The sequence below is a fragment of the Peromyscus eremicus genome, chromosome 6 (genome assembly GCF_949786415.1).
Source record: "Peromyscus eremicus chromosome 6, PerEre_H2_v1, whole genome shotgun sequence".
Classification (NCBI taxonomy): domain Eukaryota; kingdom Metazoa; phylum Chordata; class Mammalia; order Rodentia; family Cricetidae; genus Peromyscus; species Peromyscus eremicus.
The window spans coordinates 108,897,661-108,918,795 of record NC_081421.1 but is presented as its reverse complement, the minus strand read 5'-3'; the positions used below and the strand labels follow the sequence as shown (position 1 = coordinate 108,918,795).

Here is a 21,135-nt window from a genome sequence, read left to right as displayed (position 1 = left end):
CTCAATTGTACAATAAAGTACTTGGGAAAGGCTTGACCCTGTAGACTAAGAAGTCAAAGGGAATTTCCGGCCACATGGACGTTAGAAAGGTCATTGTCATTTCAGATTACAAGGAGAGCAGCTACACAGTCAGGGACCTGCTGATGGACAGCTTTCTTGGAGGACATTCCTGCCCTAGGCCAAATCTACACAAGACTTGTGGGATTTCAAGAGAATCTTTTCGTTTTTCCAGGGCCCCCTTTCTCTTCTCCCCATTTACAGCTCCCGTATTTACATTAGGAAAGAACCCAACAGAATACTTAGATGCATATTCATTATGCATTTTCTGTTTCCCACAATCACTCATTGACCATATGGAAGTGCTTGGGTACCATCTGATTTTGTCCACATTCAACAAGCTAAGTTGGGAACATGGCAGTTACCTGTTAAGTTCATTAACACTGACAAACGAAAGCTTCTGTTTGCTTTTGGTTGTCTGTACTGATAAAATTAAGTTTGCCTCTTATTTTGCATTGTTGCCTGGTGTGAATCTGCTATCTAAACCTGGCTTTTTGGCTCCTGCTCACACACTGACCCTGCAAAGGAGCTGTGGGTAGCACCTGTAAAAATTACCTATGTCTTCATTTGCTTCTGTCCCGTACTTCTTAACCGTGCTCTGTCTTATAGTTAAATATCAAAGATAAAATGGTGAATCCCTGTTTGCAGGAATCAGTTCAACTTATTTTTGTGTTTAGGCAAGGATGTAAATTTAAACTTCTGTTACTGAGTTCATGAATTACGGGGGAATCTTCTTCCTAAGGGAAAATGGCCCCAGATTTCACCACAGGATGCTGGGTTCTCCTTCCTGGCAGTCTGCCTAGCCTCACTCTCAGTTTGAGTTCCCTGTGTGGAAAGCTTGGCTTACGGTTCTCTGGACTCTGATGACTCTGGATTCAGATCGGAGGCCTGAGCACTTGGGTATCTAGAATTCATTTCAGAACTAAATGAAGTTATCATCAGCTTTATCGCCCGAACACCATAAAACATACTCAGTTCCTCTTGTGAAATAGTGAATTTAAGATTACTTCTATGACAGTCACATGGGTCAAACTTCAAAGTTCCAGTTTATGAAGATTATCATTGTTCAGTAATTTGATGTTTGAATATGGATAAGGATGTCATCTTTACTTTGGGTCAGATTGGTCTGTCCTAGAAATAAACAGTTTCATCTTCTGAAAGGACAAAACAAAAGGCTTGTCTACTTTTCTAGTTGTAGGAAAACAATAAATATCAATAGAAAAAGCCGGACCTTTTTGGCTATGTCTCTGGGTTTATGCTTTTCAGATTACTGACTATGACTGTTCCTGCTAAAGGAAGGAAATCCAGTTTATAGTATAGAGCATCAGAGAGCCAGCTTGGATCTGAGAAGTTGCCAGTGGTTTGTTTGAGAATATGATCCCTGGATTTTCAGACAGTGAGGTCACTGTCACAGGTCCCTTTTAACCAGCACAAACAACACTATTCCAACACTGAAGGATTAGGCAGTGGAGTGACTAAAACTGACCGTAGATACAGTAACCAGAAAACCTGTCACTAGGCAGAGTATGTCTAGGAAGTAAAAATAGAGAGTTGAGGCACTTGGAAAGCTGATTCAGGCACAATATTATCTCCTAAGACATGAGAAATTTTTAGGTAGGCTGAGTTATTCAGATTAGTATTAATTAAATTCACCACATTACTGAACTTTAAATTCTATGTTTGTTTGGTTGTTTTTTTTTTTTTTGAGAAATAGGAAAGCATTGGGAATTTGGGGGGCAGAAATGCTCTGCCCCAGCTTGTGTAGACCATAGTAATTTTTACAGGGAAGGCATGTCTGCCCTCTGCTTCTAAACCGTGTGATGTGCTTGAAGTCCATCCAAGGTGAAAACAATAAGCTGTCCTCTGAACATTTCTCCTCACTTTTTTGCACTGTTCCTTAAAGATGGGCTGACTCATTAAAATGATAAAGGATGCAGTGCCAATAAATGTCAAGGGTAAAATAGAGCCAAGTCACTTCCTACTCCTGCCAAATCCCTCTTCTCATTTCAGCCTTTCCCTACCGTCTAATGAGAACCATAACCAGTAGTCATGGGCAGGCTGCACAGTCCAAACAAGCCCGCCAGTCCTCCACCCTCTGCCCTTCTTCTACCCAGAGCAGCAGCGATGGTCGGGGAACACTTGGGCCATCTGGGTTCTATTCATGGGCGAACCTGGGCTCTGTCCGAGCCATTTCAGGAATCTGAACTGCCGTTTGTGGCGATTGTCATTCTCTTCATTCATTCGTTTGTGTTTCAAGCAGAATTATAAGAGAAAAGTATGTGATGTGAACGAAAGGAACGCTCTAGTTTTTCTTCCTTGCACAGCCCTGGTTTTCCACAGAAATTCCTGACTCTGTAATGACCATCATGTCCTGAACCATCATTTTCAGCTCCTAAGTCCCATTTCCTGATGGCCTAGCTTCTTAGAAACAAAACCTGCTTCTTTTCACAGGAAAGAAATCACAGCTCTGTGCTGACAGTATCTCACACCATCAGTAGAGGTGAGAACCCGGCCCTCTAGATCTGATAAACATTGTACCATTGCTTCATTTTTGTTTCTCTTTCCCTTTAGGTCAAAGAGTTCTACTCCTATGAAAATGAGCCCGTGGGCATAGAAAATCTCAAGAGAGGCTTGGCTAGCTTATTCCAGATGCAGTTAAGCTCCGGAACCATCAACGAGGTACTTAGTGATGATTCTAAGAAGTCAGCATCTTGGTGAGGGGAAGGAGTGCTCACCTGTGATCTCAGCTACTTGGGAGCTAAGACCAGACTTTAGGCAAAGGTCTGCCCAGACAATATAGTAACTTTATGACACTGGATAACTTAACGAAAACCACCAGATCTCCACCACCCTCATAAAAGCTGGGTATGCACTTGTGTGCTAGTACCCTGGGTAGCAGACAGAGACAGGTGAATTCTGAGAGTTTACTGGCCAGCCCTACTGACCCAAATGGTGAGCTTAAGTTTCAGTGAGAGAACTGGTCTCAAGGGAATAAGGCAAAAAGTGATGGAGGAAAACACTTTATGCCCTCTAGGTATGGCCTACATGTATGCATATGGATGTGTACACACATACAGACAGGTGTACATATATGCACACAGGTGTGCACACATGCATTTATCACATACATAACACACACATATCTCCCAAGCAATAATAACATATAAGAGGGCTGGGGATATGGATCAGTAGTAGAGAGCTTGCCGAGCACTCATGAGGCCCAGTTCAAGCCCCAGTACTACAAAATAAATAAGTAGGCCAATAAATAAGTCAATCAGCATCTTGTCAATAAGCATATCAAAATTGTTTGTAAGAATTTCTGCCTGTTGAAATTCCACAGAAAATTAAAAGCGCTGTTCTGTTTTAGAAAAGTTGACTTAAGTTAGGTAGTCAGATCTCATTTACATATGAAATTATTTATTGATTAAAAACAGAGTTAAGGAATTATAACCAATTCTATTGAAGGGACTTTGGATAATTGATATATATGCAGAAAACTTTGGGGATCAAATGGTTTTTAGGTGTCTCTGTCCTGCTGCCTTGTGGGGAGCATATTAAAAATACATTCCCTGGATTTATCTCAAGGATGCTGAAATTGTGGACAAGCAAAGAGCTGAGCATCTACAGTTTAATAATCTCAGATATTTGGAATGGAGTGTCAGTGTGCAGAATCACTACTTTACCCCTAATTCAGTAAAGAAACAGAAACGAGTTAGAGAATTAATAGGTCTCCAGCTATCACATCTGAGTCAAGCTGTACACCGTTTTCCTGGCCTTAGTTCATCCAGCCCATGGGTGGAGGGCCGAGGGGATGCGGCTGGACTGCTTGCTAACGCAGCAGCGGGTGTGGTGCCAGCACAAGACCAAAGGGAAAGCTCGGAGGAGCGGAGCAGAGTCTGTATTGGGATGTTTTCGTCTAAACTCAATTTTTTATTATGAATGGCAATGAATTTAGTTAATCCCACGAGTTTCAAGAATTTATGACCATATTTCTTTGTTGAAATCACACATCATCTTGCTACAGCCTTTAAAAATATCCCCCCCTCCCTAGATAATTACCCACATGACCGGAGATTTCAGTTATGGTCAAGCAGTCTGTCCAAATCCTAAACTCAGAGAGAAGTAGGAATTGCCCATGGTTCCTGAGACAGCTGAGGAGGTGTTTTAAGACTCAATGAAAGAAAGTGAGAGTCAGCGTCCTGTATGAGCCTTCCAGGATTTCTGTCCTTTTGTTTTGTCCTTCTGGGGTGGGGTGGGGTTCTGCCATGGCATATTAGGAGCCCAGAAATCAAGCCTCTTCCTGGGAGAACACAGATGGTCCACAAGACATCCCAAGCATTACGCTCTTACTTCCTGCTCCAGGTAGATATCTCTGGGGATTGTAAAGTGACCTACCAGGCTCAGCAAGACAAAGTGATCAAAATGAAGGCCCTGGATACATGCAAAATCGAGAGGCCTGGGTTTACAACACTGAACCAGGTACGTACGGCAGATACTGCTTTCTTTGGGGGCATTCGATAATGCCGTTCTATAGAGATTTAAATAGTAGAAAAGAACAAAGCAGTGTAACTTGAAGACATTTATCATTTTTAGTTTAGGTTATATTTTCACATGTGCCAAATGAATCGATATTTAATTGTGTCGTGGGCGTGGGTGATGGGCAACGGTGTCAAAGAGGCACTCTGTTGAAAATCGAGAGGGAGCTGCTATTTGACTCAATTAAAGATTAAGAATAATTACTTTCTACTTATTCACCTATGTCTTTACTTATGCAGGTGTTGGGTGTCAGTTCAAAAGCCACATCTGTCACCACCTATAAGATAGAGGACAGTTTTGTCACAGCTGTGCTTGCCGAAGAGACAAGGGCTTTTGCCTTAAACTTCCTACAAAGCATTGCAGGAACAGTAGTATCGAAGTAAGACAATGCCAGAATTCTTATTTTCCTTCATATATTATTGTGTTCAACTTTTTCTCCTATACATTATTGTATGTGGCTTGTAAATAGGGGTGTGTGTGTGTCTGTCTCTCTGTGTGTGTGTGCTTGTGTATGCATGCACACGTGGATTCTTTATTTCAACTGAATTCCTTGAAAAAATTGAATTCAACCTGTTCATCTTCATTTTTCACACAATCTAGTTATGTATACAAAATACTAGTTTTTCCCATCTTTTGATGACAGACAAATTTCTAGGAGAGCATATCAGAAAAAAATCACTACTGAGACCATTTTCTGGAAAATAAACTTTGCTGACTGTGTTGGCTAACAGATGACACGCGATTGCCTTGAACCTGATTTTCAGAAAGCAGGTCTAAACTCAGAAGGGCTGACGTCTCATGTCTTGTTCAGCATCCAGGCAAATTTTCTCTTGGCATAATATTTTGAAAGTTTAGACTTAAACTTCCAAGTCTTTGAATAAGACAGTTACACCGGAAAAATTACATAATTTTGTTGGGGTTTAAGGTGTCCCTGGAGATTCTGCAGCCCGAGTGTAGATGGAGTAAGTTAGTTGGTTTTTTACTTGCTGAAATAATTGCAGTTTTTGTATTGTTTCCTCTCTCTCACATACAAACATCCATTCTTATAATGTGCTGTTGCCATTTGGTGTCGCACAGGCAGAAACTGGAGCTGAAGACGACTGAAGCGGGCCCGAGGATGATACCCGGGAAGCAAGTTGCAGGTGTAATTAAAGCACTTGATTCCAAGTACACAGCCATTCCCATAGTGGGCCAGGTCCTCCAGCAAGCCTGCAAAGGATGCCCTTCTGTAAGTGTGAGCCAATTCGGCACTGATGCTGGATTGTAATTGCCCATCACCCCTCCCGCCTGCCCTCCCTTCCCTTCCCTTCCCTTCCCTTCCCTTCCCTTCCCTTCCCTTCCCTCCCCTCGCCTCCCCTCCCCTCCCCTCCCTCCCTCCTTCCTTCTTTCCTTCCTTCCTTCCTTCCTTCCTTCCTTCCTTCCTTCCTTCCTTCCTTCCTTCTTTCCTTCCTTCCTTCCTCCTTTCCCTCCCTCCCTTCCTCTCTCTCTTTTTTTCCACAGTAAAAACTTCAGCTAATTCTATAAAGGAATCAGTCATTTTACTACAGATAGCAGGTGATTTACCACACAGTTAACAGTCACTGATAGATTTTAACATCCTATGCAATGAGGTTAAAAAAAATACTGAAGTGGAGAAGTTATTGGCTTGTTTCAAAGCTGAAAGATGCCACTGACTAGAATTTTTATATTTTCAAAACCATTGTATGATAACTATAATGTGTGAGAAAATGACCTTTTTCTCAATACTGCCCATTAAGCATAGATACAGTCTCTGAACAGTTGATATCCCAACAACAGCATGACATTGGACTTTACACAAACAATACTTTAAGAAGAGTAGGGAGCTCAAACTATTTGAAAATTTGATTTCCAGCGAGGTTCAAGTAAGTTAGAAAATGGGTGCAGCTCTGCAGTACATCTCACTTTGCCCCTCCCGAATACCAGATCCCCTGCTGTTAATTAAAGTTCTGCACACCTTCACCAGTGTGCTCAAAGCCTGGTCTCAGATGTAGTTATGACAGCAGCCATTGGGGGACCAACACATCCAAACATCGGTTGGCTGTTGCCCCAGGTCCTTCAAGTTCAGCACTAGCAGACAAAATGGTAGGTACTGTAGAGGCACGGCCCAGGGGAAGCAGGCTGCTGTGTTTGCTTCTAGCTTCATACAGCATAGGAGATGCTCTAGGTGACCACTGTGTTGTGGAGAACAGCTCCCTTTGCAAACTGTGAGCTCAGAAAGAAGGGGCCTGCACTGCGCTCGTGTTTTGCAGCTGGCGGAGCACTGGCAGTCCATCAGAACACACCTGGAGCCTGGAAACTTGTCCAACGCCAAGGCTGTCAGCAGCTTCCTGGCCTTCATTCAGCACCTCAGGACTGCAAGGAGAGAAGAGATCCTCCAGATTCTGAAGTCAGAGAAGAAGGAAGTGCTGTAAGCCCCCATTGTTGCTCGGGGTCATCTGTCAGGAAAACGCCCTTACACTGTTACTGTCTTTTAATTATTTTTTAAATTGATTTACTTTATGCGTTTGAACACTGCTACATGCAGGTATGCATATCATGCATACCTGCTGCCCCTGGAGGTCAGAAGAGGGTATTGGATCCCCTGGAACTGGAGTCACAGGTTGTTGTGAGCTGGGAATTGAACCTGGTTCTTCTGCAAGAGCAGCAGTGCCCTAAGTCACTGAGCCATCTCTCTAACCCTGTTTTTGTTATGTAAGAAGGACCCCTTTCAATCTTCTGTCCTACCTTCTTCTGCTGGTCTGCACTCTCTAACTGCTGTGCCACAGGTCAGTAACAATGCTCACTTGTCCAGAAGTGCATCAATTTCACACTGATTCTCATGACAATTGTTTTGTGTCCATGAGTCTAAATTAGTACAGGCTCAGGTTTATAATCATGCTCTGAAACGGGGGGGGGGGGGGGTGCCTCACTTCTATGGAATTGTGTTCTCAAGCTATTAATCAATTTTGTTTGTTTGATATATTTTGAAACAAAATTTTGCTCTGTAGTCCAGGCTATCCTGAAATTTATTATGTAGCCCAGGCTGGCCTTGAACCTGGGTTGATCCTCCTGCCTCAGCCTCCTTAGTGTTAGGATTACAGGACTGAGCCACTATGAGTGTGAGCTCAGTATGTAGTATTTATATTCATTATTTGTATTCATATTTATTCATATGTTCATTAGTGTGAAAAATCAGTTAAAAATTTTATCATGCCCAGACTCAACTAACCAATGACATTTTTTTTATGACTAGTTTTTAACTAGAATCTCTCCATGGAAGACAATAACACATTTGTTGTGGATAAAATAGAGTGATACCATGGTGTCTTTTTTATTTTTAAAGGGAAAAAACTTCTTTCTTACATATGAAGTTAAAATAGTTATCCATTTTCTATCAGTAATGGTGCTTGAGTTAAACTAGGCGTTTGAGAAATGTGTATATTTACAAATCTAATTAGAGAAAAGTATTCAATTTGGAACTTCAGATTCTATGTATTGCTCATATAGAAAATATTTTGAGCCTAGTTTATGATTTCATTTACATAATTTAAACTTAGAAATCTTGAAATTGTGTTTTGTTAGGCAAGTACAGTGTAGTAGTTTGTGTGTTCTGAGAAAAGAGCGAGAACTAGAGAGGTCTAAGGAGAATGGAGAGAGCTTTGGAGAGTGTATTATTCATATTTTTTGTTCAAAGGGAAAATGTACTTCTTTAGGAAGCTCACATTAATGGGTGAGTGACAGAGATTTGTAATAATGTCATTGTAAGTCCTGATCTCTGACGTGATGCCTGGTTTACAGCCCTCAGCTGGTGGATGCTGTCACTTCTGCCCAGACTCCAGACTCACTGGAAGCCATCCTGGACTTTTTGGATTTCAAAAGTGCCAGCAGCATTGTTCTCCAGGAGAGGTTCCTCTATGCCTGTGGATTTGCCTCCCACCCCGATGAAGAACTGCTTCGAGCTCTCCTTGTAAGTCAGGGATGCTGAGAAAATAATGACCATGGGATGCTAAAATCAAAAATGATGAACAAAAAGCTTCTTCTTCTTCTTCTTCTTCTTCTTCTTCTTCTTCTTCTTCTTCTTCTTCTTCTTCTTCTTCTTCTTCTTCTTCTTCTTTCCTTTCTTTTTTTTTTGTTTGTTTGGTTTTTGTTTGTTTTTTGAGACAGGGTTTCTCTGTGTAGCTTTGGAGCCTGTCCTGGAACTCGCTCTGTAGACCAGACTGGCTTCAAACTCACAGAGATCTGCCTGGCTCTGCCTCCTGAGTGCTGGGATTAAAGATGTGCGCCACCACCGCCCAGCTGTAACAAAAAGCTTCTTAAGCGTAAGCAGGCATTAAAAGTGGATCCATATACTTGAGCAGTCAATGTACTTTCAGCACACTTGCCCAGCAGTACTTTTAAGTCCATTCTTACAGGGTGCAAATGGATTTCAATAATTTATACAAACATGTGGGCAACTTCCAGCTACTGTACACAGGAATGAGAAGGTTATAGAAAAGTGCCACAGCAACAGTGCCCTAGAAAGGAGAAGGGGCACCTTAAAAAATGGATAAAATCAGGCCAAGGACTTCCGAGGGAATGGAACATACAGGAAATGAAAACATTTCTTTGCAAAACAAATGGAGCAGCACTGCTCTTGATCAGGTGCAAGTGCGGAACAGTTGTCTCGTGATATCTGTACACTGCTCAAAATTGTATCCTTAGACACAAATCGCCTGGCGCTTGCACTGGATTTTGGAAAATGCAAGATTTCTGAATGATTAACCCCCCAATTTTTTTTTTTTTTAAAAGCCAATTTTGCAGACAGGTTTCCGTGTAAAAGGCTAGGTATTTAGCCACCTCAACATTGATTAGTTTCGGATGTCTAAGCTCTGTTACACATGGCTTCCTATGGCTTCTCTCTACAAAACATATTTACAACGTGAAGATATATCTACAAGAAATCTACATTTCAAGGATTTTAGTGCATTGACTGCTCAAGTATGAGGAAGTGGCCCAAGGAACATGGTTGTGCAAGGGGAAGAAGAAACGGAGCTAGTCAGATGTGAATTGTATCTGTTTAAACAAATACATTTTGTTACTTTCTTTTCCTTCGGTCAGTGCATATCAGAAACTGAACTACATGGGGATTCTTTATCAAAACTATTCTTGTTGAATATTTGTATCTTATTACAGTAATTCCTTAAAGGGAGGTTTTGTTTAAAGCATATTAACAATAAATTGTGCAAAAGATATTTAATGAATGTGAAATTCAACAAGAATGATGAAGTCACTTCCCAAGTGGTATCATTTGTTCAACCTGATTGTCCTGTCTTGCTATTACAATACTTCATTTTGAAGGATGTTTGGGTTGTAGCTAACTGTTCAAGTCTGGTGCTGACTGCTTTTTCTTAGCCATCACAAAACACTCAGTTTGTGTGATCAGAGTTTCCTGCTGTTACACAGAAATGGTAGGAAAGCTCAGCTTTGTATATTGTTTCCTAAAGTATATTAAAATAAAAAAGAAACTATTGCTACTATAAAAAAAAGTGGATCCAATCAGAGAGGAGGCCAAAGAGAGAGCCCTCCTAGTATTCACATTCAGAGTTTGCTGGCCTCTTTTCTGTGCATTAATCACTAACAGCACAGCAAATCTTCTCACTTAGGGTCTTTGCAGGCCCAGTGACCAGAACAACCGATGCTTTATGATGGCCTGAAGATTATGGCCACCTTTCTTATCATGTGGCAAAGAAGAAAACACTGGAGTGGAGAGTCTATGTGATGCTTCAATAAACAATTAGAATTACTTTGACTTCAAAAAACTTCATGCTGTTTCTACATACACATTGATGTCCCTGGTTCATATAAAGACTAGACTAACCTAAATAATCAAATCCTTGAACCCTGAAGGGTTCACAGATGGACTAGATCACCTGGGATCAGGCATTCTAGTAATCCTTTGTGCAAAACTAGACAACAGGTTTCTAAGTGTCTCAGAAACAAATTCTGAGTTTGTTGTCTAGAAACATGAAATCATTTTCCTAGGTGTTTGTCACTTTGTTAACTGAAAGTGCCCCTTTGGAATGCTGAAGTGTTCTGATAACCTATTATTTGATCCCTCCTCGGCTACAGAGTAAGTTCAAAGGTTCGTTTGCCAGCAATGACATCAGAGAAACAGTTATGATCATCATTGGAGCTCTTGTCAGGAAGCTGTGTCAGAATGAAGGATGCAAGCTCAAAGTAAGTGCCACTGTCTCATGTGACTGCTGTCCAGACTGCCCAGTGTACTGCCATGCTGCCAATACAGCCACTCCCCAGCCTCAAACCTGCTCCCCATTTCCTTTTTGCCCAGCAATCATTCCCATCTCACTTACTTTACAGTTCAGTTGCTCATTAACTTTCTTGTTTATTTCTGTCTCTCACTGGGATGTAAACTCCACACAGTGATGAATCCTTGTTTTTCAGTACCAGTTGCTTAAATGATTCCTAGTATATAGATTGTACTCAATAAATGCTGTCTAGAAAGCAAATCACCCATTAATCTTCCTCCTAATACATATTTGTTGATAGTCTTCTATGTATGTACTTAGGCTTTTTTTTGTCTTTGTTTTTATTTGTCTTAGACAAATTTGTGTGTGTGTGTGTGTGTGTGTGTGTGTGTGTATGTGTGTGTGTGTGCATGTGTATGTGTGTGTACTTGTGTGCATGTGTATTGTGGTGGAGCTCAAACTCATAGCTTTGAATATAATTCTACTACTGAATTTCATCTGCAGCCTTGCCTACTTTTGAAATAGGGTCTCACTATGTAGCTCAAGCTTGCCTTGAATTCGCCTAAGCAGGCGTCAGACTCATAACCTCCTACCTCAGACTCCCAGGTGCTGGGATTACAGTGTGTTTTCATACTATGCCTCCCCCTGTGTTTTTTTCTAGATATTTTGCAGTTTCAGATCTCAAGTTTAAATCCTTAATTGATTTTGAGCTAATTCTTGCACAGGAGTTAGTTAAGGATAAACTTTCATTCTGCTGCATGTGAATGTACGTTTTCTCAAAGCCATATTGAAGACACTGTTTTCCCCTATTGTATGTTCTTGGCATTTTTGTGGAAAAATCATTTGACCATTGCGGTGTAGGCTTATTTATCCCAGGTTGATCCCACAGGCTGTTGTTTCTGTAAATTTATGCCAGCACCATGCCATTTTTATGACTGTGGCTTAGTATTGTATTTTAAAATACAGTAATGTGATGTCTCTAGCTTTGTTCTTTTTACTCAGTAGCTTTGGCCATTCGGTGTCTTTTTTATTCTATACAGATTTTAGAACTATATTTTTTAGTTCTCTGAAGAATGTCATTGATATGTTTATATGTTTGCATTGAATCTGCTTTGGATCTTATACACATTTAATTCTTCCAACATGGGATATCCTTTTACTTATTAGTGATATCCTCAGCTGTTTCAATCACCATTTTCTAGTGTTCACTATATAGTGTTTCACTTCCTGGGTTATAAGTAATCTAAGTATTTTTTGATGCTATTATAAAAGGGCTGTTTTTGTAACTTCTTTTTCAGACACTACATTGTTAACATTTGGAAATACTACTGACTTTGTTGGTTGACATGTGTCCCGCCACTTTCCCAAATCCATGTGTTAGTTCCAACAGTGAGATAATGGAGTCTATAGGCTTTCCTGTGTGTAAAGCCATCTGGTCATGAAACAGGTGGTTTCACGTATTTATTTTCCTACTTCATGGCTGTTATTTCTATTTCTTGGCTAATTATTCTGGCTAGGACTTTTAAGTATGAGGATAAATAGTAGTGCCTACTAAGCATTCTTGTCTTGTTCCTGCTCATAGAGAAGCCTTCAGCTTCTCACTGTGTAGTGTGTTAGTTATGAATTCACCACACATGGCTCTTATCACATGGGACATTCCTTCGACACCTAATTTGCAGAGAGTTACCAGAATAGAAGGTGACACTTTGTCTGATGTCTCTTCTTCATCTGTTGAGATGACCATATTGTTTTGGCCTACTCTGCTAATGTGGTCACTTACATTTGTTGATCTGCACGTGCAAAACCGTGGCTGCGTTCATACGGGATGAATCTCACTCAATCATGTAGAATGTGTATGTTGGCATTTTAGTGTACTCTTGCTGATTTAAAAAGGTTTATTTATTTTATGTGTATGCATGTTTTACCTCCATGTATGTAACTGCACTGAGTTTGTGCCTGGTACCTATGAAAACCAGAAGGAAGAGTTTGATGCTCTGGAATTGGAGCTACCGATGATTGCAAGCTGCCATGTGGCTCTGAGAATTGAACCAGGGTCCTCTGCAAGAGCATCAAGTGCTTTTAACTGCCCAGCCATCTCTCCTCCTCCCTGCTGCCGTTACTTCGTTAGACGTTTCCAGTCTATGTCCAGCAGTGAAATTGGTTTCTAGTCTTCTGGTAGTGTCTTGGCTCTGGTATGGGGCAATGCTTTGCACAGTGGCAGTGGTAGTATTCCCTTTAAATGTGACGCCGTCTGGTCCTGGCCTTTCCTAAATTATGCAGTCAGTCTTGTTCATTGCCAGTGTCTTCACACTACTGAGGTTTTCATCATTTGGTCATGATTGTTTATTTCAAGTAGCTGGGCTGTTTCTCCAAGTTGCGTAGTCTTCTGTACCACTTGCTCCTCACGGCTGACTCTGAGGACCTTTTGTGTAGTCTCATCAGTGGTAACGTCTCATCTTTCATTTCTGATTTTGCCTATTTGAGTCTTTTATCTTCTTTTCTTATTCTAGCATAAGGTCTGTTGATTTTGATTATGTTTTTAAAAACTCAAATTTTATTTTCATTGATTTTTTTGCATGATTTTCTATTTCTCTTTTTCTTGTCTGGTTTTTGTTATTTTCTCCCTTCTGCTAATCTTGAGTTTCTTTTGTGCTTGACAACAGTTGTTTGAAACATAACATGCTGTTTATTAGAGATCCCTTTTGATGTCAGCAAGTATCCTTTAAGCTTGTTCTTAGGGCTGTTTTTACTGCAACCGTGAAGTATGTTGTATTTCCATTTTCATTTACCTGAAGTTGTGTTTTAAGTTTCTCTTTGACCCAGTAGTTGGTCAGGAAAATATTGTTTAATTTCCACCTATTTGCTAATTTTTCTTGATTTCTTTCTGTTATTTGACTTCTAGTTTCACATAATTGTGGCTGAAAAATATTTGATATGGTTTTAGTCTTCTTAAATTTGTTAAAACTTACAGTGTACCAGATATGGTGCTGCACACCTTTAATAGCACTTGGGAGGCACAGGGACCTGGAGCACTCTGGTCTACATAGTGAGCTCCAGGCCAGCCACTGCTACATAGTGAGACCCTGCCCACCCCCAAAAGACCCCAAACGACAACAACAACAACAACAACAACAACAACAAAACCCCCAAAGTTGTAGTATAACCTAATATATGATACAGCCTGCAAATTTTCTGTCTATCCTTCAGAAGAAAACTACTGTGTAGGTATTGGATGTGATGTTCAGCATATGACTTGGATGCGCTTGCCCCAAGTGGAGTTCATGTCAGATGTTTCCTTGTTGACTTTGTCTGGGTGACATGTAAAGTCCTGTGTGTTTCTTGGGTTGCGGTACATCTCCTTTCAGATCTCAGATGCTCTGTTCTTGCACGTATGTATGTCTGTAGTTCTTACTGTTCTCTTGATGACTCAACCCTTTACCACAATTGAATGATCTTCTTCGTCTCTTTTGAGTGGGGTCCTTAGAGGCTATGGGACTCTACAACCTCCTCCTTGATTGGAACTTTTTCTGTGATGAGTGCGATGAGTTTTGGTGATAGGAATTGACTTGCTGCTGATCACCTAGAGCTTTGTATCTTAATCATATTTGTGAAAGCATCTTTGCTTGCCTGAGTAGGCTATCAAATATCTCATCTGTTACATTTAAAAAAAAGAGGGGTTGGGGATTTAGCTCAGTGGTAGAGCGCTTGCCTAGCAAGCACAAGGCCCTGGGTTCAATCCTCAGCTCCAAAAAAAAATGCAAAAAAAAAAAAAAAGAGAAAATAACTCACTTTGTAAGTGTAACTAAATATGGAGAACCAAAGTGGATTAAAATCTAGTAATATCCATTAAAAGCCTGTTTTCCTATTTTACAAGGTTAAAATGCTGAATATTATATATAGCCCCCTTTCCCTCATTCTTATTATGAGCAAGCATTCAGTCCCCATTTTTTTCTGCTAAAGAAAGACATCACTGTGTTGTTTTTCTTCCAAATGCTTGTTATTAAAAACAATACGGAGACTCATTCTTGAGACTCCACAGGGAGCAGCCAAAGACAGAATGCATGATAAACATTCAAGAAAGGGTCACTAACAACAGGGATGTTAAAATTTGGCAGAAATCAAATTTAGCATTACATCTAAGATATTAGAGAATGACAAATCTCTACATTTTCAATTCCAATAATTATTAAACGGCTGATATATTTTTTAATCAATTTCTGTGTTGAATATCACATTGTGGCTAAAGAAAAAATCCACATGTAAAAGCACCCAGTCAGCATTATTTAGTGAGCACAAACTTCATACTTTATAATGCATGTGCAGTAACCATGTATTCATCACAGCATGGCCATTCACCCAGCAGGCACATTATATTGAGTACAACAAATAATGGAGAGATGACCCCCATAAGCAGGAGGGTACATATAGGTCACATTTTATCTAAGAGTCTTAAGCACCCATGAATCATGCTATCACCAGGAGGTCCAGGAGCCAAGCCCCATGGATGCTGTAGTATTAAACCATGAGCAAAGGAGTCTGGGGTATGGAACCACAGCTGCCTTTGTTTGAGGTGCTGAAGCAGTTCCCTCCATATAGAATAACTGAGCTTCATCATTGACTGTTTGTGTTTGGAGTGTGTTAAAGACTAAAGGCCCATTATGAATTATGCTCTGCTTCTCTAGAACATGTAAGCATACATTTGAGAAGACTTGGTACCTTCAGCAAGCTTTACTTGGCAGCCAACGCAAAGTTCCTAAAAGTTGATTTTTTTTTTTTTTTTGGTCTGAGTGTGAAGTTGGGCATTTGTCTAAGGTGTATGGTGTTTTAGGCAGTGGTTGAAGCTAAGAAGCTAATCCTGGGAGGACTTGAAAAGCCAGAGAAAAAGGAGGACACCATGATGTATCTGCTGGCTCTGAAGAACGCCCTGCTTCCTGAAGGCATCCCATTCCTTTTGAAGTATGCTGAGGCTGGAGAAGGGCCCGTCAGCCACCTGGCTACCACTGTCCTCCAGAGATATGATGTCTCCTTCATCACAGATGAGGTAAACACATGAACAGAAGCGGGGAGAAAAAACACTTCTGGTAAACCAAATGCCATCTCCTCCCAAGTTCCTCTGCTTTTGTTTTTGTTTTTTTTCTCACAACAATCACTCCATTATGCTTAGAAATAACTCTTAAGGTGTATTTAAGGCTATTCTAAATCAGCCTCACATTTTGAATAAAGATGTCTTGTATCCTGAAACACATTTTCTTATCTTAAGAAACAAATTCTAGTAGTTGGCCAGGTAGCTAAATTCTCTTTAGAAATATCTTTCCTTTTGTACATTTCAGAGCACTGTTAAAGTTTTCAACTGGTTGAAGTATGTGACCTCAACTGCTCATGGATGGTTTTCGGGAAGCCTCCTACATTGTGATTTTGTTAGAGCAGAGAGTGTTTCAATGGGAGCTTCCTTGACAGTGTTTACCATTGAGGATGCTGTCTGCATCTGAGTGTCCTCCTACTATTTTGTATGAAAGGTAGTTGGCTGTGAGGCATGAGGTGTGGGCTTTTAAGAAAGACCAACCTAGCTATAATTCTGGGTGGTCCTTTCCTGGTTGTTTGTTCTTGGGTAGGTTACTGAACTCAGACAAGTCTGAGAGCAAGGGCAAGATTTGAAGAGATGGGAAGAGACAAGAGACAAGAAGAACTGAAGAAAATAGCATGGTATATGTAGAATAAAGATTCAAGAGAGGTGTTGTAATCCCTTAGAGAAACCAATTCTTGAAGGATCTAAAGTAGTCCTGTGAAACCTGTATTAATTCCTCTTGGAGGCAATGCTTCATGACCTAATTATGTTCCACTAGACCCCACATCTCAAGGATTCTACCATGGTAACACCACCACACTGATGACCACATGTAAACCTTGGGGAGACACATTCAAACCGTAGAGATTGATGCAGAGTGCCAATATGGGGATATTGTGTGTGAGCTGGGGTTGGGAATGTTTGGAAACTGTTTCTCTTTTTAGTATGAACATAAAACTACTTTTAGAAATGGGCACATAAATTTTCTATTAAAAAATAGGGGAAAGGAATCTAAGGCACTTGATTGTAAGAGAATACCAGTTCATATTGCCTTCTCCCCCACAAATTCCCATTGCCATGGCAGCCTTAGAAGTCTATATTAGATAATACCAAGCACTGTTCCAAAACACATGAACTGCAAAACCTTACAGTTGATCCACAGTTTACTACTCATGCTGTGTCTAACGTGGGTTAGGGAATATGTGGCTTTGTGTCCACAGCAGTCCTGAAAGAGATGCAGAAGGCATGCCAGGTCTTACCTGCCTCTGCCTAAGTGCCATCCACATCAATTCTGTTCACAATCCAGTAGCTAGCCTAGTCACATGGATCAACCTAATTGCAGAGGAATCTAGCAAATGTAGTAACACATATGTATCTAAATAAGCACTTGCTATTCTCTTACTACAGTATCAACTTTAAATTATTACATTAATTTATTGAGTGTGTGTGTATGTGTGTATGCGTGTAACATGACACACATGAAGAGTTGAGGAAACAACTTTTTGAAGTCAGTTCTCTCCTTCCACCATGTGGGTCCAGAGGGTTGAACTCATGTCATCGGGCTTGGCCACAGAGACTGTTATCTGATGACCTATCTCACTGTCCCTACAACGTCAACTTTAAAACTCCATGGGTGTGATAAGATTAAACGTCTTCTAACAGGTGAAGAAGACCTTGAACAGGATATACCACCAGAATCGTAAGGTTCATGAGAAGACTGTGCGCACAGCTGCCGCTGCTGTGATCTTAAAGAACAATCCATCCTACATGGATGTGAAGAACATTCTGCTGTCTATTGGGGAACTTCCCAAAGAAATGAATAAATACATGCTCACCTTTGTGCAAGACATCCTGCATTTTGAAATGCCCTCGAGGTATGATGTATTCCATATGCTTCTTCTTACTCATGTCCATTTGTGTATTGATGTGGTGCATACATAGCTAATAATCATGACCTGGTCATTACACAAGGTAGTGTTACATAAACCCAGTGAATGTCAAATTTCTCCAAAGAAACTCTTTACTGAGTCAGATAAAACAGCTTCCCTTTCACTGGTTGAGATTTGGAACTTGGGGTAAGGCTGTTACTCTGGGTATTCACTCAGTGTGGTAAATATATAGATCACCAAATGTTAAGACAGTTTTAAAGTCAAATTGCATTTTCAACAGGACTATTTTTGTAAGTAGCACAATGAGATGAAGCATTCTCAACAAATGCTCTTTCGTCTTAACTTTTCAAATGTGAGGAATTTTTGAAGACTTATGTCATAACTCCCCTGAATTTGCTGCTGAAGTTACAAATCTTAGTCACGGCCCACTGTTTAGGAAAAGCTGGGGTCTGCACAGCAGTTCCCGTGGACTTCGGTGTGCTCGGTCACTCAGTCCCTCTCGCTGGACTCACTTCGTTCCATTTCCCAAGTGCCCCTTCCTATTTCACTCTGAACTTCCCTCTTGAGGGTGTCTCCCCCAAAGCTCCTGCTCACTGGAATCAGAGAGGGATGTTTATCTTCTCTGCCATACACAAGGAACACTTCCCCCAGGGAAGATCCAGTGTGTGCATCCCTTAGAGAAAAGGAAAACAGGAATAGGGTTGGGTAGAAGTAAAAGACAAGAAAATCAAAATAAAAGGAAAGAGAAATCGGAAGCAGAAGGAAGGGGAAATTAGCAGGGGAAGAAGGGAGGGAGGAGCAGGCCAGCTGGAGGGAGGTGAGTGGGGTCGGGAGCAGGAAGGAACCCGGGCCTTACTGTCCTGTATGGATCAGGTTCTTCTGTTTCTTCCTTGTTACTGACACTCCTTGGAGGAGGCCCTGGTGTGTCTGCTGCCTTTGCTTTGTGAACCTAGCGATTTGGGGACAGGAAAGAGGAGGTAATGGGGCAGAGAGCAGCCTAAGAAACGGAAAGAAGCCATGGTAAACATTTACATCAGATTCTCAGTAATAAAACCCTTAGAGCTGGAAGGGATGTTAAGGCCAACTTTGCTTGGTATGTGTCTCTTTCCAGTGTAGGGTGGTTTTGTTTGTTTGTTTTCCTGGCAAGTTGTACCAGACTCCACTTGACTCTCCCTGGTGTCAGGAAGTTCACTGTCACTTAGCAAACTTGTGTCACTTTGGGGACTTTGTTATTGTGTGTTCCTATACACTGATGCCTCCATATTGGCCCTAGTTTTGTCTCTGGTGCACAGCAGAGTGTGTCTAATGTTCATCCACATGGAAACCCTCTGAATATTGGAGAACATGACCTTTTTACTTCCAAGCCAAAAATCAAATGAACTGGTGATACCACTACATAGGGAGCTATAAAGTACCATTCCTTCTTGCAAAATGTTTCTGCCTCAGACCTAGGCCTGAGTTGATTACTGGTGAGGGGGAAGAGTGACATGTTGTAATTTTGCTATTACTGATTGATTCGTATGACCTGATGAGAAATGAAAAGATCTCAATGCTGAGTACATAACCATGACACAGGCCCGAAGTAAGAGGAGAGAACCATTCTCCTGTGGGCTTTATTGCGCTTTCTCTGTGGTGGAAAATGCATAGATAGCAGTCCTGGAAACTGACTGTTTTGGATCATCTGCCAATGGTGATTTTAGAAGGTGTGGAAAAAGTAAAGAAAACGTGTGCAGTCCTGTTTGATGCAGCTTCCTTAAATTTATATACTGTTTTAACAACACAGCTATGATAACTCAAACTGTGTTTTCTGCCCAAAGTATCCCCCAGTCAGCTGAAGACATCTCATTGCTGGGCACCCTTACCCTTGGTCCTTTTGACACCAAACTAAGTTTCTGATATTTGAGGAGTGAAGGGGAAAGCCCACATCTTGCCACATGTGCCCAGCTGGTACTTCCTTCAGTCTTGTGGCATGAGGAAAATGTGGCCTTCTTTTTATAGCGCTGAGGATTTGGTTGCATTCCCAATTTGATTTGGGAAACAGACATTGCTGTGAATGAGAAGTCTTCTCTTCTGTGTTGCAGCAAAATGATCCGTCGAGTCCTGAAGGAGATGGTTGCTCACAATTATGACCGTTTCTCCAAGAGTGGGTCCTCTTCTGCCTATACTGGCTACATAGAACGTATGTGACCCCCAAAGAGCTTCCCGTTCCACCCCCTTTCATTAGCATTGTCGAACTGTTCCTGAGTCCTGTGGTTATTTTGTCATTAGGTAGCCCCCGTGCAGCATCCACATACAGCCTTGACCTGCTGTACTCGGGTTCTGGCATTCTGAGGAGAAGTAACCTGAACATCTTCCAGTACGTCGGGAAGACAGATCTTCATGGTAGTCAGGTACCTTATGTCCCACGAGTTACTAATGAAAGAAACTGGTGTGAGGTAAAGTAACATATACAGAGAGTAGCATTACAGAATACGCTCGTAAGCCAGTGGTGGTTTCTGGCATAAAGCTTCAACTCTGAAGTTGAAACCAAAGTACTTGGGTTTGCTTCACTTTCCAGACGTCTGTCTGTAACACCCCCCCCCACACACACACAAACTTGAAGTTGTGCCAGAAGTTCTGTCTGTAACTCCAAACACACACATACATGTACAGACTTGAAGCTGTGCCAGACGTCTGTCTGTAACTCCAAACACACACCACACACACATGTACAGACTTGAGGCTGTGCCAGAATTGCTAGTAAAACTTGCAATCACAGATGCATTGCTTGGGTGTTTCTAAGAGTTTAATTTTATACCATGTTTGCCCTTTTGCTCATCTCTGCAGAGACTGGTTTCTCCTACAAGAAACTTCATAATACAATGTACAGCTCCCAAAGAGTTAATTCATATTTCTCCAGTACTGCTAGGAGACAAGAATCAAGTGTCGGCAGTTGAGAACTGGTTGAACTTTAGTCCAAAATTAAATGATGATTTATTGTTATTGTGAACTATACCATCAGTTTAGTTTAATGACTCTCAGACTGTAGCCTTCTAATTGAAGCTATTCAACCTTCAAAAATGATCCATGGCTGTGGAAACTTGACATGAAATGTCCACACCCTTCAGTAGCACCCTGGTCAGAATCTCATACCCTCCATGCCAAGGCATTGCCATTTGCTCCCTGATATGCACTCGAGAATGCCAAGCATACAATGGCTAGTACCTGACTATGCAGGATTGAAAGTACGCAAAATTCTTTACATGCTAGTCATCAGGGGGCGGGCTTCCTCATAGTGTGGCCTTGTTTTATGGTCGGGGTGAAAGTTTGACATGGAGGGGTATGAATGTACCCTCTCAGAACA

The 21,135-nt window shown here is 41.1% G+C and overlaps 1 protein-coding gene and 1 non-coding gene across 2 annotated transcripts in view; both read left to right on the top strand.

Moving 5' to 3' along the window:
- Mttp (microsomal triglyceride transfer protein) overlaps window positions 1-21,135 on the top strand; it is a 42,031-nt gene that overhangs the window by 9,356 nt on the left and 11,540 nt on the right. The window contains exons 4-14 of the mRNA XM_059265027.1: window positions 2,629-2,736; window positions 4,420-4,536; window positions 4,833-4,972; window positions 5,671-5,821; window positions 6,864-7,021; window positions 8,392-8,560; window positions 10,702-10,809; window positions 15,667-15,879; window positions 17,566-17,777; window positions 19,874-19,971; window positions 20,061-20,182. Coding sequence (XP_059121010.1) covers window positions 2,629-2,736; window positions 4,420-4,536; window positions 4,833-4,972; window positions 5,671-5,821; window positions 6,864-7,021; window positions 8,392-8,560; window positions 10,702-10,809; window positions 15,667-15,879; window positions 17,566-17,777; window positions 19,874-19,971; window positions 20,061-20,182 — 1,596 coding nt within the window. The remainder of the gene's footprint in view (window positions 1-2,628; window positions 2,737-4,419; window positions 4,537-4,832; window positions 4,973-5,670; window positions 5,822-6,863; window positions 7,022-8,391; window positions 8,561-10,701; window positions 10,810-15,666; window positions 15,880-17,565; window positions 17,778-19,873; window positions 19,972-20,060; window positions 20,183-21,135) is intronic.
- On the top strand, window positions 14,516-14,588 carry Trnaa-agc (transfer RNA alanine (anticodon AGC)). Its single transcript has one exon. It is a non-coding gene; the product is annotated as a tRNA-Ala (tRNA).